Here is a 14,550-nt window from a genome sequence, read left to right as displayed (position 1 = left end):
TATAAGGAAAGACGGACTGGGTCGTCGGGTGTCATTCGAATGGCATGTACAACCAACCGGAGCCTGGCAAGTCTAATTCGCCGTACGATTGTGAGTTCATCGTACAACTCATAGAAGCTCATAATTATTGCGGCTTCTCCATTGTCTTTGCACACAAGGGAGGGTCAAAAATTGAACTACCTCACCCGTAGCTAGGACAGATTAATTTTTTTTTATTTGTAATTTGTTGTCACAAAACACCCGCGCAATGTTCTAAGGTTTTATACGCTTTATTCTTCTTTGTTTAGTTTCGTTATAATTTCCTGGCTTCTGGTATCCAGCGGCTGCTTTCACATACAATTGCTATTAAGATTTATATGTTGCTTCACTTTCCCTTACTGTGCTCTTGTACGCATATTTCATTCACCAGCTAATTGTATGCGCATTACACGTTGCTTCATATTTCCCTTCTTCCCTAGCTCAGTATTTTTGCTTAAATTTCGTTTGATTAATTATTATTATTATTATTACACATTATCAGGTCGAGTTCATGTATGAGTTCCAATAGTTTTGGAGTAGCGTTCCTTTGTTTTGCATGTTTGTTTAATGTAATAATTAAATTTTTATATGAACCCGCTCGGAGCTTTCATTGCTATCTTTCCCTGGTTTGTTCGGTCGAGTGTTTTCGCGACAGTGTTTATAATATGCTTACATATTATTATAATATTTCACCATAACATATCCTTCTCAGCAACACATTTTGCGCGAACCTTTACTGCTCCTCCGCTACGCCGTATCTACTTATCGTCGAAGCGGTTGTTACTTCCCAGTAAGTATAATCTGTGTGCAGTAGTTTTTGTTTGTTTGTTTTTGCAACTTTGCTGGCCTTATCGGGCCGGTGATTCATCATTGTGTATTAGAGAGAAATTTAACCAGCAAAACAAAAGAAGTATTGCAGATGGGATTTCAACCCTATATAGACTCATCCACACGTGTGGTCTGTGGTAAAATTTCGACTGAGTCATGCCTTTTATACGCACACGGTTGATTATTCAAGTCACTATGATTTTAGACTGAACTATAGGCATCAATCAATCAGGAAAGGGATAAGGCAGACCGACAAAATGAGACAATTAGGAAGAATCTGATGGGAGTAAAATTATGCACAATGTTGATGACCTTTACCGTCATCGTCATTTGCAACATATTTTTGCAGATGTTACAAACGTGTACAGTGTAGTTAATTTTGTAGAAGACTATGGTTACGATACTTGCTTGTAAACACACGCTTCACCTAAACGCCATTTATTCCATATGCAAGATTTGTTATAGAACGATTTCTTTTCACATAAACTTAGTTTTAATGAATTCTTCTATGTTTTATCCTCGATTCACATATAGGCATACACTTTTTCACTTACATTTGCTTCAGTTGTACGGTTGTTGTGTGGTTTAAGAAGTATGCTAACACATGTTACGCACAAACAGGATTACGCATCGGATCGGTTCCTACCGCGATAACAGAAGGAAAAGATGCACAATTTCATCATTTATCGCTTCCATGAACATAGCTTAATTACAGCTGGCATGAACAGTAGAAACAGAAAGACTAAAGTAAAGGAAACGGGCAAGCAGCTGTGTACTAACATCGACCGAGATTGATTTAACAGATAGTATTCTATTTTCTTTTTTCTTCCCCGTTCGGTACGTACATGTTCTGATTCACGATTTAAGCAGGTTTGCTAATTTGATAAACTGTATGGTTTCAAATTTTACTTCACTTCAAATGTGAAAAATGTTGCTTAATAAATCAATCCCAACAGGACCTAAAGATAAACGGACGTAAGTATATGCTGAATAATCATTACTCACACATTGCCCTTATGAACTGTACACGTTTTGGAATCTCGCAAATGTCCCTACGATCGATCTTACGTTCCGCCTTTGCCTGGTCGTTCGAAACTGCGCTGATGACTGCACTCACTTGAAAGCATCGATCGATAGGAACGCGCTGCTACTGCTGAGGGTGCCATGTGATAAGCAGCATGGAATTGCCGAAAAAAAAAGTTACCGATGTATCATCTGCCCGTAATGCTGGATATTGTGTAGTATAAGGAAATCCAGTGATGTGGCCACTGTACCATACACGGTGACATCGAACAACGTACAGCGATGATCTCGGTACACCGGTTCAAAGCGATAGGCGGCACGATGACGGCGTTGCTGATGGTTACGACAACGAGAGCGAAGACGGTTAGGACAAAGACAGCAACGGGAACGGGGCTAGTCGATAAAACTCTGCTCAACGCAGGCTTTCACTCGTTTCTCGTATTCCCGGCGGTTTTCTTTGTAGAGCTGCGCTGCCATCGAATTGGCCGGCGAGTTTGGATTGGGATCGCTCAATAACGACTGTAATGGGAAGGAAGCGAACAAAAAAAAAACGAGCCACCGTGAGTGTTTTTGCCGTTTTCTGCGCAAAAGGAGCATCTCCTTTTTACCTGAATTGATGTTAAAATGGCCGACACGTCGTATGTGGGGCTCCATCTATTCTGCAATATATCCAGACAAATTCCTCCGTCGGCGTATACATTCGGATGAAACATCTTCGACACGAACCTCACGGTTGGCGGTTTGTTGGGGTACTCCTCGGTGAATTCTATCGTTAGCTTAAACGTACCATCCTCGAAAGGTGTGTCGTGTGGTCCGAAAATCACAGCATTCCAGATCATAATATTATTATCGGTCGGTGCACCGGACACACCGGTTGGTGGATCTTCCTGAAGCCTAAAAGAGAGATCATGAGATCAATGTATTAGTGTATATGTTCCGGAATGATTTTTGTTCCCTTTTTGAGGTTGCACAATAGTGATGCAATTAACCACCGAAAGGAGTAAGAATGAGTATAGGACACTATCAACCCCATGCAAATATGCAATCAAGTATGGAATGTACGGACCAATGAAGAGGGCGTCAGTGAGTGAAGCTGTTCCTTGACACAGTATCAATGAAGCTACCCATTCCAGTCAATCAGTCAACATTCAAGGCAACCACATTGTCCATTGATAGAGATTGAACTTGAAATCTGAGGCGGACAGCATCGAGGCGCTGTACTAACTGCAACACACTTCCACAGCTCTCGACCGATAAGCAACATCGACATTCTGATCGTATCAAGATCACACAGGAATGTAAACAAAGTAGCTTGTGCCACCACATTCCGGGTGTGATGATAATCTGTTCGAAATAATCAATTTTAGGATAAGTTGCGTAATGAAACAATAACCAAAATTTTTTTTATTCCGAACAGTAAACGCCTTTAACCCGAGATGAAATAAAGCAATTGTAAACAGAAGAATAGAAAATATCTCATCTATTATCATATTCAGTAAAATGTGTTTATCCTGTCCAGCAGCTTTCTTTTGCTATTTGTGTTTGCTCTTAGTACAATCATCCTCTTGTGTACAACAGAAAAATTTCCCTCTTAGCGTCATTGTACATTTCCCTCGGAATAATTTGCCCTTCTACTTCTGGCCATACGCCCGTGCTCACAGGTCTGTGTGTTAAAAACTACAAAAATAAACTTTTTCGTAGCGTCCATGTGAGCCAGCCAGTACTCATCAGCTCACCGCGCTCTGTCTGAAAGGTGAGAGTGAATCTGCAAAGATGTGTTCGGTCGTCGGCTTTGGTCATTCTTTACGGACGGTAGCGGATTTGCTACTCAGTGAGTGGGAAGGCTAGTATAGCGCGTCATCATATTTCCTTGACTCAGGCATGCACCCCTGCGTCTGATGCTCACCCAAGATCACGCCAAAGCGTGCCGAAATAAGTTCGGTTTTTTTTGTGTCAGTGTGTCTTTGCCAAAATGGATTACAGCTCCTCAGTGTATGGTGGGGAGACAACGGACTTCACAAAGATTTTCCATCTTCCGATGTCGCTTTGTATCTAGAAAGAAAATGGATTTTAAGCAGGAATCCTTTCATTGATGCAAATACTGCTCCTGCCGAGGAGCAAGTGCTTCAAACGGCAAGTTAAAACAGTAACAACTCAATTTGTTGCTTCGTTGTAATAAACAACGAAATAAAAATCCTTTAATTGTGACGATTGAACAGCTGCTACTGTGGGAAATACACAACGCATCACCAGAGTGCATTGTTTCATCCGTTTGCTGCGATGATGTACTACCGCTGGTCGTTCATTTGCCCAACCCAAGGGCATCCTTTTGTAAAAAAAAATCAACAACCGTTACTACAAGGTCGCACCATTCTTTGGTGGTTTGCGTTCGCTTGACTGTGTGATGGTGTCTAGATATTTTTATCACCCCTAAAGTACACGGGGTACACACGGTGTTGGATCGAATCCTTCCTTGGAAGCAGTGTGGCAGTGTGTCTCTATTGAAGCAATAAGGATTTGCTCAGTAGTACCGTGGGACTGTTTGTAACACACATACATTTCGAGCGAAGTAGATTAAGTTTTCAGGCTGTAGCAGACTTAGATAATAAGCGTTGACACTGCTATGACAACGGTCGAACGTAGTTTGTTTCGTGTGGCAAGACTAATTCATCTCTACATAGTCAGGCTTGACAAATGTGGAAAGCAAAAAAAAACATTTCCTTTCGGTGCACGCACCAAACCATCTGACACTATTTCAAACGTTTGTCCTATTTGCTTGTTGTGTTTTTTTCCTTCCACATTTGACGAGCTGATTCATTGCGTCAACCAGTAGCAACCAGTAGGGAACAAAATAAAAAAAACCCATGCACATCGAGACACATAGTGCAAATTACCTTTTGAAATCTCTCATCAAACGTCTGCGAGCTGGAGTGGACATTTTCTGGACGGGGTTGGCCTACGGTACTGGCAACCTAGGGATTATCCAGCAGGATCTTTGTTTTGTCGAAAAACAGGCCTTCTATTCGAACTGTTGCTTAGATATGTGTGGTGCTGTGTTTCTTTTCCGGTTCGGCGCTACTCTGCTGCTGCTTCTCGAACAGTCTCTTTCCGTCTCTTTCGCTCACGTGTCTTAGCAAACGTATTAGTCTGCCTCTTCGGAAGTTTTCTTCCTATTTAGGTGAGGCCTCCGTTGAAATCCTCCTGCGGGCTGGTCGGAGGACGGAGGAGAAAGTTGAAACAGGGTGGCCGCAGGTTCCTTTTTCCGTCTGCTTGTTCCGCTACGACGGAACCAGCGAATCTTATTTTCGTGCACTTGCTGGCGAGATATACGGGGTTTTCGTTTTATGTAAGCACTGGCTTTTGTGTTCGGACAACCAGCGCAAAAACACTGACACACTCGCGGAGAGCTTTCGCGCACAACACAAAGCCGAAAAAAGGAAGAAAGTCTTCTACCGATTGAAGGAAATTATGAACAGAAAACGATCACACGGACGAGACGGATACACGCATCAGGAGTCAATGTCCAACCGATGAAGAGGGGGGGCCCCAATTGCCGTCGCAGCGCTTACCAGCTTGAATTTCTTTGACCCGTCGTCATATATGCCACACTTGCATGTACACCTCTCTCAGCTCTCAGCTGCACTGTTCCGAAAATTTACTATACACTTGATTTTTTCTAAACACTAAATATCACAATGTGTACACGCATTCGCCACAAGGCAGATGCGAGCTGATAATCAATCAATCCACCCAATTCTCGCGTAAAACCCAAACGCGTAAATTGTTTGCCAAGTGAGATGTGTTTTTTTGCAGCCACAATGTGCAGGGGAAAAAGGTGATGCTCTCATCGCTTTTCATGCGAAGCCATATTGGAAACTATGTTTGACAAGCTGGGTTTGATGATATGACAGCTACCTACCGCATGCGGATTTTGACATACGAGATCAAGAATTTCTTTTACAAATTTTTACGATAATATTTCACCGCTAGTTTACAACTGATCTTATGATGCTGTAAATATTTTAAATTGTTTAATTAACCTACTAAGTAATGTTGTAAATGATTTGCGAGAATATGCAGAAACAGTAAACCGAAAGTTATAAAAACTGATTTCTTTTTGTGGAGAAGAATACACAATTTTGAATATTATCGTTACCTAATATTTCACTTAAGTTATGAATTTGTGTATATTAGTTGATAGGATTTCATATTCTGAAAACAAAATAGGTTGAGTGCAAGAAAAATCTTTCTTCATTCTGACAAATTATCTAATAAATCATTTCAATGTTTTGGACACACTTGAACAATATCATGTACTTAAGTTTTTTCTTTATAAAATAACTTTATTTTGCAAGATTATGTATGTTTCGCTACTTGGACGGTTCGTGTTTCCCTCAGTCTGCCTTCTAGTCCTAAACTACATAGTACTTTTTAATACGTCAAATGCTTAAAGTTGAATAATATATTCCTAATACGTTTTGTACCTTCGTAAACGGAATGATTAAAATATTCATATAAAAATATTAAAAGATTCGGAAAAGGAATGTAAAGCATGTTTTTAATACACAACATGCAAATACTCGAGTGTTCTTACTGGAATGTTGATGTTCAAAGTTATAAAAGTGAGGTCATTTTGTAGATTCTACCCACGGTCGTATACGTGGTTTGCTTTGCTCAAGGCATTAGAAGCTCGATGTTTGGTGATTGCATATTTTCAAATATTTGATACTGCGAGTAAACGCACATCCAACAATAAATCTGTGTGAAAAGGAAGGAAAGTAAAAGTTAATCCAACGAATTGACGCGTATGATCGTATTGCTTTACTTACATTGTAGGCCATCCACACCCAAAGGATCAGGCTCGATAGAGTCTGCTGCAACTGTTGATAAGAGTCGAAATGTGAATAAATAATAGATAATTATGAACAGAGGGCGAGAGAGACATTACTCACGTAAATGTAATAGCCTCCAATCAACCACAAGCCGAAAACAAGCTGGAATAGAATGGCTATTCCAAACAGCGACAGCCAGGGCAACATCCAACCACGGGTTGTGGTTTTCAATGAATAGCATACTCCTCCCGCCGACAATATGAGCAGAATGAAGTAGCAAATGAAAAATCCTCCAACAACCTGCATGGAGTCGCGTATGTCGGTCTCAAACAGAGGCGAATATAGCTGAGATGAATCTCCTCCCAGCAGGTTGTACGTTGTCTACAAAATATAAGGAAACAATTGATATGATATTGGTTTTAGAGGAAAGTTCACTTCACACACAGCGTTTTGCTTACCATCGTTATCAACACGATCGAAACGGCGACAGTGTACGCGGCTACGGCATAGCTTCCGGATTTAACGGAATTTGTCCAAATAAATGGAGACCAACAGGATTCTAGCCAAACCATGATGTTACTGTTTCTAGAGCTAAATGTAAAAACGGTAAATTTTACTTCATACGTTTTGTTTGAAAATAATCACCCCCCGCTGAAGCGCCAGACGTCATTAAGCTTGATGGTAATCAAAAGGCACGCCCATGGCACGTACAGCAATGTGGAACACTTACCAAAAGCAAAGGAATGTATTATTAAGTTACTAATATCCCGTTACCACCAAGCAGAAAAGTTTAGTTCTTGAACAGGGATCACGAGTTTGTGCGGTAAAATTTGTATTTTGCAACAAAACAATCGTAATTACAGGAGTAGAAAGCACAACGCAAACAAACAATCAAACTGTATTGAAGCTGTCAGAGTTTTGACAGTTCAGCATAGCGCGACGCGCAGGGGGTAGGAAACCATAAAATTAAATTTTGAATTTGATCTGCCATCACAATGGTATTTATGTTTTTATAATTCAAAATCACGGTTTTCTTCATATTTTTTTATAAAATCTTCAGTACCTAGTTTATTATGTTTTTTTTTTAAAAAAGTGTAGAAATGAATGGATGTCTTTATTGTAAAACTACACGTGCGTTTCATAAAAATGTTTTTATTGGTGAGGAATGTTTTGTGGTATTTTTTTAATTATTTGTAGTAATTGCTAAAAAACATTCACAATAATTTAATTGAATTAAGTGTTGCAACTAAAATAATACAATGTACGACGCACTCACTCGGTTTCCAAATGCCATAAAGTTTCACAGGTTTTAGTACGGTGCTTTTCTCATTTTATTCTAAATCAGCTCTGGCACAGTTTTGTCTTTGGTAAGCTATATTTAATTTGAATGCGTTTTGGAGTCCCAACCATTGCATGTAGGCGGATGCAACATTCCAAACGAACCCCTTTTAGAATAAGTCAGCTCAGCTTCGATCCAATTCCAGCTCTTACAAACTGTGCTACTGTTGAAGGTGTGATGGAACACTTTTATCTATGGAAGGGTTTGTTTTTATTAACTTCCTTTGTGCGGTTACAAAGTCACGCGCCATTCAATCCCAAAAAGCTAGACACACGGTACACGAAAACAAACGGCAACTATCGCACATCACTGCCCCAAAACTAAGGCAAAGGTTTTGAGCAATCAATTGGGATAGATTTTAGAAGCGTTTCGAACCATTCGAGGTGAAACCTCTACCCATCCCATCGGACTAATCGGTGTGCATGTCCCATGTCGCCTCTGCACGCTGACCACGTGACGGGACCAGAGTGGGAAGTAATTTAAATATTGGAAGTCTGCGCGAACAGATCTTAAGCACTGGTTAGCGCACGGTCATTATCGTAAACGAAATTCCGTCCTCCATTTAGACCCGCCGCATGGTGTGGAACGGCAGCACATGGCCAGCGGGCTGCCATCTTTACCTCGCTCTCGCGAACCCAAAAATGGAACTCATAATGATACGGTTGTTGGAGTATATTTTTTTGCACATTTCTTTCTTTCTACTTGCCATTCATGGCGTTTGGGTTAGGTTTGGGGCGTAAAAGCAGGGAGAAAAAAAACCTTCGGTGAGATTTACTGTAGCTAAAGATTGACATAATTTTGGTACAAATCCTCTTACGAACCAATCGCATAGAGGACAATACTGCTAAGATGGATGATCGTGGATTTAAGAATTTGTTAATAACAAATTTTAATATAAAAGAATCTCTTTCTACAACGCATCTGATCTACGTTTCTACTTTGAAAAGATGTAACACATTTTATTCTTGTTCAACTGTTGATGTCCGTCGTCGTCTGTTTATCTTTGCTGCAACTCATTTGCATAGTAATGATCGTGATCACAAGCACTAGATCACATTAATCTATAATCCTTTTAAGAATTAAAAACTTTTTTATGTAGATGAGTGAGTGCTACCCACACGTTTGATAGAGTTGTGAAGTTTGATAACGTCGTATATGAATCCATTTAATATTTTACTACAATCCAACCATTTCTATTTCATTTCTTCTCGATAAGATGGCATTTTTGTTCATATGTTTTCACTTAAATTTGTAAAACTCCGGAAAATATGTGTTCAGAAGCATATATTTTTATGCTGCTCTAAACAGTGGTTTGAAGATCATTCAATACCACCATAAACTTGGCCAAACGAGAGCATCCGATGTAGAACGAGCATGCCGAGCGGAAAAAAAAGATTCTAAGCGGCTTACTCATGCTGCAGAATGGTGATGCACTTTTGAGATGCATTTTATTTTTTCTACCAGCACGGGTAGAGGAAGTTGAGCTGCAAAGAGTGTGAACTGAAACGCGTTTGTTAAGCAGGTTGTATACTGATCGTGGTTGAGCAGTTTTTTCTCTTTCAATGCTCTCTTTCTCAAGCATCGTGGCAGGGGTTTTCTTGGTAATTTCTGAATCATTAGAATACGTTTCATATGAAAGATAATCTCGATGATTGCAAATGATCGATCTTGCAGTACAAATTATTGTTTTAAAAAAATATAAATATATTTGTAAAATTCAATCAAATAAATATTTTTCACTAGTTTGTCTCTTGTTTTAAAACCAAACAACGAACCCTGCACGAATGTAACTCCGCGAGCGTAAAGAGACGACGAACCTCGCGGCTTTTGAAAAAGTGATCTCGCGAGCAAAACTAAAATGCTGCGCTTATGTTCCCAACCAGCTCAGCGCGACCAGAGTGGCTCAGTTTTATCGAACGTTTCTTCGCGGTTGGTTAGGCGTATGTTACGGGTCCGGTCAGATGCCGGGTCATCTCTCTCTCTTTCTCGTCACTTTTCCACCCCCGTCGCAAAAACAGAAAGAAAAACCCTCCCCAAAACGGTCCATCCGATCGGATCGGTGTGTTCGGTGCCGTTTTTGCCGACACAGCTTCTGCCGGGTTCTGCCGTGTTCTGTTCCGGCACTGATTGGTGTTTTTTTCGGTTCCCGCAGTACGCACGGGCACACAAAAATCGAAACATAACAAATAAAAATATCACGCATTCGCTAAGGTACGTAAAATTGCTTCGATCCGAAGATAGTGGGTGAAGACGTTTTTCTACACGAAAAATTCAAAAAAAAAATCCTCGCGTCGATCGCGCACCGGTGGCTCAAACCTTGCGGTGCGGTGTACTCATCGGCGAGAATGTGCACGTTGGTCGTTAATTGTAAATTATGTGGTGTGTACGGTGTGCGGTTATCTACGTGCATGTTTTGGTGTGTACTTATTTTCGACAAGGGTGGTGCGATCAGATCGCTGTGCGGTGATTTGCAAAGTGTCTAAACCGGGGCGGAGGTGGATATAAATGTTTGTACGGCTTGCGAGGTGTAAAAGCAATTAAAACGTATCCCGTTTTGACAAAAGGATCTTATCGCCGGATTAGTGATAGTGTAGTGAAGAACGAGACGTGATTTTTGATGGGTTTTGTGTAACGTAAAGAGTGATCTTATCCCGAGCGGAAAGTCATAAATGTAACATTATTTAATTTTTTTTGTTTTTTTTGGTAAAAATCATTCCTCTTCTCGACTCGTGGTAGCATTAAGTCTACTATCGCGCAAACTTTTGCCAGTGTTGTGGTGGAAAAAAGAAACAAGCCGGAAAAGAGAAAACCACCACGCTTTTCCTTCACAGGTCGAGCAAAACAAAAAAAAAACACAAACTAAAGAAACGAAGACAAGAATTGGATCTATCCAATGATGAAACAACTAAAACAACGAAACAAAGCACACGAAAACAAAAACGTCGAAATCAGGGTGAAGAGAAAAAAATGTTTAAAACGAGCTCAAACGATTCCCGTGCCGTAAAATAAAAGTGAAACAATCGACCTGTCCTGCCTGCATGGTGCCCACCCTTCCCGGGGTTTTGCCCGGCATGCTGCAGATCCATCCAAATCCGCCCCTTTCCGTTCTTGATAGCATGCACCGAGGACGACAGTCTCGCGAGACGCGCTGTGTGTCGCACAGCATCGGTGGATGAAGGAAAAAAAAACGGCAGGGCAGCATCTTTTTCGCCGTCGGTTAAGATTTATGTAGTGCACCGAGTCGGTACGCGCTGGCTCAAGTTCCTCGGTTTCGTTCTCTCTCTCTGTCGGTTGCTTACATCGTTGCTGGCTGGTTAAAGGTAACTGCATCAGTTCGCGTCCGTTGTTGATGTAGTTTCTTTCCGGGGGCTCCCAAATGCTGCTGTCGGCGCGGGAGGTTTGGAGTTCTTGTTATTTTCGTGTTGTACCGAATTTATTCCCGCCACGGTGTACAGTTCGATGTGAAAAAAAACACGAAAGAAACGTGCTTTGAGAGAAGTACAAATGGAGTTGGAAAGCTGGTGACTTTGATGATGATGATGATGCTGGTGATCGTTACCTTGGGAGCATTTACTGATGGGCCATTCTTATCCATTCTGTCTACCAGCCAATTGCGATGTGGTTTTGCGTGAAGGCAAATGAACCAGTTCGCGTATAATTCACACGCGAGCTAAATACTGTGTTGTGGTGTTGAGGTGCATTTTCCACCAACGGCGTTGGTGTCTGCCAGGTTGTCGCCAAGGATTTATTAGAGCACGGCGCATACATATGGGTGGAACGATCGGTTTTGCGAGTTGCAAAAATCAATCTTGAAAATTACGTTTCGTTTATTTTTTTTAATTAAATTGTACTTTTATGTGGTGAAAAATTGTGAAATTAAATTATCAGCTTGAAAGTTTTTATCTGAAAAGATGGAATTTTAAAAACTTATTTTTGCTTCACCAAAAACCAACGCTCATACTAATGTCCTTCGCAAACCAGTTGGTTCCATGCATACCCATTGAACCTAAACTACTTAAAACGTAATATCAGCAGTGTAACATAAGCTGTACAGGGCCAACACTGCTAGAAGCCATAAAACTACAAACATTCAAAAGGCAAAACAAAACCCCGGGAGGGGTTTTTGGCGGGGAAAGAATGAAAATTTTCCACGTAGACGAAACCGAATCTGGGTTGATCTCATTCGTCAGCACATTGTGACCGTCAGTGCTGTTGCGGTTTGGAATTGATGGGTAACTACGTGAAATGAACCCGAAAAAAAAAACACAACACACAGAGACGAAACACAGAAGCAAATCACCACCTTCACCATTTACCTGCCTCGATCGTCGTACAACCGGGCAAGAGAAGACCTTTGCCACAAAAAAAAACACGTTCCACGCGGCAAAAACAGATCCAGCATCATTCCAGGGGGATTTTTTTGTTGTTGTATCTTCTCCTCCGGGATGGTTTGCAATTGTGGTTAATTTTTTCGGTAGCGACGTACTACCACAATCCGGGTGCACCCAGGTCGAATTTGGTGGACCCTTTTTCCGTACGAAAGTTCCAGGTGTGCCTCGCGGAAGGAAGTGGAATTAATATTTCCGAACTTCAAACACTTTTCTTCTCCCTTTTTTTGTTATTGGGTGCTTCTCATCTGTTAGGAGAACGCCTTGAGGGAGTGCTCGTACGCTCGTTTTGTGGGATGGTCTGGTGTCTCGGCCACAAAACAGGGTTGATTATTCGTCGTAATTACTGACCACCTGGATGTGGAACCTTGGACGGTAATTATGTGGATACGCGGTAGAGGTACCCTATAAGAAGGTTGTGGTTGGGCGGAAAATTGGGTGGAGTTGTGAAAATTCGTACGAAGCAAGGTGGTTCGCCGAAAATTGGTATGGTCTGGAACTCGGACCAGAATCGAAAGATCACGTGCTTGCGCAATTGCGATGCGTTGAGTCGTATTGAAGAGTTAGGGTGAGTGTTTTTTTTATTTCTTTTCGATGACGTCTGGTCAAAATGTATTTATTGACGCACAGGGCAGCTTGTGACGCGAACACGGTACAAGGGAAATACTTCGTTTTCGTTAGAGATGAGAATATCAAATCTTTTTAGTGAGTCAATTCAGAGTGAAGGAGTCGTTATTAGGAGTCTTTCGACTCATTTCGGAGTCTTAAAAAAACCCGGCATAAACGTATAAGTTAAGGTTCATGAGTATAAGCATGTAGCCCTGATGAGTCGAGTTGCAGAAAGAGTAAATACGTGAATTGAAACGAAAATGTGCGAGTGAGTTGAAACAGAAATGAGTTGAAACGAAACGTTTGATACACATGAGTTGAAACGGAATACTTGTGTATAATACCCAAACTAGCCAAATGAACTGTTCGCTCTGCCTAACTATCAAACTGGATAAGCGAACAAGCGGGCTAGTCTGATCGGCAACGACATGAAATGGGATACGCCTCTGATAAGAAGATTTTCAATTTTTTTTATATTTTTTCAAAATTTTTAATATTTTTTTATTCAAAGCGTTATTTGAGCGAAAAGAAACTTATTTCAACAAATTCGCATTTAAATCCATCTTTTTTAAAAATTTGCTAAATTTCGCAAAAACAGCTAAGGCTATAAAGCTAAGGCCTTAGGAAATTTTTAGAATTTTTTTATTTTTTTATTCTTTTTTTATTTAAAGTATTATTTGAGTGAAAAGAAACTTATTCAGCAAATTCACATGAAAATAAATCATCCTATAAATTTTGTCTAATTTCCTAAAAAAAACTAAGACTATAGCCTTAGGAGATTTTCAAATTTATAGATTTGTTTTTTTAAATATTTTTAAAGCTTTTCAAAGTATTCAAAGTATTATTTGATTGCAAATAAACTTATTTTAACCAATTGGCATTAAAATACATTAATTTAGAAAATTTTGCAAAATTACTCAAAAAAAGCTAAGGCAGCTAAAGCAATACAACGTTTCAGCTCACTATTTCACTCTTACTCACTTTGCACATCTTTAGTTTTTATATCGTGCAATCAATTAGTGATGAGCTTGATGGAAGATTTAAGCCTGGAAATAGAAACGATAAATGTTTTTTGACAGTATTGGGAACTCTCTTAGTACCCGGTAGTAGTATACTAAATATCCAGCTACAGGAAAATAAAAAAGGCAAGAAAAGCCAGAAATAGTCAAGATCTTCCAAGGTTATAGCACCACAAAATGGAAGAAAGCAAAATAGATAATGTTTGCATCATTTGCATTCCCTACCAATCGTGGGCGCTAGTGTATGAATACTTGCGAGATGAAAGAAAAAGTTTGAAGACCTGCATAACAAAAAATCGTTTGCAACCGTTTAATGTAAGTACCTTCCTTCGATCGGTGCATTAATACTAATCATTACCACCATCATCATGTAGAGCAATTGCAGCCCCAAATTTAACCTCCAAAACGTCTCAACAAACGGTTTCAGCTTTTGCGGGAAACCGGAAACAATTGACGCGGCTGGCGCTTGGTTGCAATTTCTTTCCCTCTGTCTC

At 40.3% G+C, this 14,550-nt stretch overlaps 3 protein-coding genes across 4 annotated transcripts in view; 1 reads left to right on the top strand and 2 right to left on the bottom strand.

The window, feature by feature from the left end:
* Positions 1-250: 250 nt before the first annotated feature.
* Positions 251-5,716, bottom strand: LOC125765876 (ubiquitin-conjugating enzyme E2-17 kDa). Its single transcript, XM_049431366.1, has 3 exons — positions 4,764-5,716; positions 2,478-2,763; positions 251-2,388 (listed from the first exon to the last, which is right to left on the bottom strand). The coding sequence occupies exons 1-3, from the start codon at positions 4,805-4,807 to the stop codon at positions 2,263-2,265; spliced, it is 456 nt and encodes a 151-aa protein (XP_049287323.1). The 5' UTR covers positions 4,808-5,716; the 3' UTR covers positions 251-2,262.
* Positions 5,717-6,191: 475 nt separating this feature from the next.
* Positions 6,192-7,644, bottom strand: LOC125764805 (uncharacterized). The gene is made up of 5 exons (XM_049429393.1): positions 7,432-7,644; positions 7,160-7,292; positions 6,822-7,082; positions 6,699-6,749; positions 6,192-6,627 (listed from the first exon to the last, which is right to left on the bottom strand). The coding sequence occupies exons 2-5, from the start codon at positions 7,271-7,273 to the stop codon at positions 6,544-6,546; spliced, it is 510 nt and encodes a 169-aa protein (XP_049285350.1). The 5' UTR covers positions 7,274-7,292; positions 7,432-7,644; the 3' UTR covers positions 6,192-6,543.
* A 2,301-nt stretch (positions 7,645-9,945) lies between these two features.
* Positions 9,946-14,550, top strand: part of LOC125766534 (uncharacterized) — a 68,282-nt gene continuing 63,677 nt past the window's right edge. For both annotated transcript variants that reach the window (XM_049432571.1, XM_049432570.1), the window contains exon 1: positions 9,946-10,251. The gene's annotated coding sequence lies outside the window, so the exon portion shown is untranslated. The remainder of the gene's footprint in view (positions 10,252-14,550) is intronic.

The sequence above is a fragment of the Anopheles funestus genome, chromosome 2RL (genome assembly GCF_943734845.2).
Source record: "Anopheles funestus chromosome 2RL, idAnoFuneDA-416_04, whole genome shotgun sequence".
In the NCBI taxonomy this organism is placed as follows: Eukaryota; Metazoa; Arthropoda; class Insecta; order Diptera; family Culicidae; genus Anopheles; species Anopheles funestus.
Note: the sequence above shows the minus strand (reverse complement) of the source record. Positions and strands in the feature narration are given on the sequence as shown.

What these genes read in the sequence shown, in the direction of transcription:
- LOC125765876 (XM_049431366.1), bottom strand. Translation starts at nt 4,807, where the DNA reads ATGTCCACTCCAGCTCGCAGACGTTTGATGAGAGATTTCAAAAG. An exon ending in TTGATGAGAGATTTCAAAAG is followed by an intron (nt 2,764 to 4,763) that starts GTAATTTGCACT and finishes TCTCTCTTTTAG; the next exon opens with GCTTCAGGAAGATCCACCAA. An exon ending in CCATTTTAACATCAATTCAG is followed by an intron (nt 2,389 to 2,477) that starts GTAAAAAGGAGA and finishes TTCCCATTACAG; the next exon opens with TCGTTATTGAGCGATCCCAA.
- LOC125764805 (XM_049429393.1), bottom strand. Translation starts at nt 7,273, where the DNA reads ATGGTTTGGCTAGAATCCTGTTGGTCTCCATTTATTTGGACAAATTCC. An exon ending in TTGGAGGCTATTACATTTAC is followed by an intron (nt 6,750 to 6,821) that starts GTGAGTAATGTC and finishes TCTTATCAACAG; the next exon opens with TTGCAGCAGACTCTATCGAG. An exon ending in GGGTGTGGATGGCCTACAAT is followed by an intron (nt 6,628 to 6,698) that starts GTAAGTAAAGCA and finishes CTTTTCACACAG; the next exon opens with ATTTATTGTTGGATGTGCGT.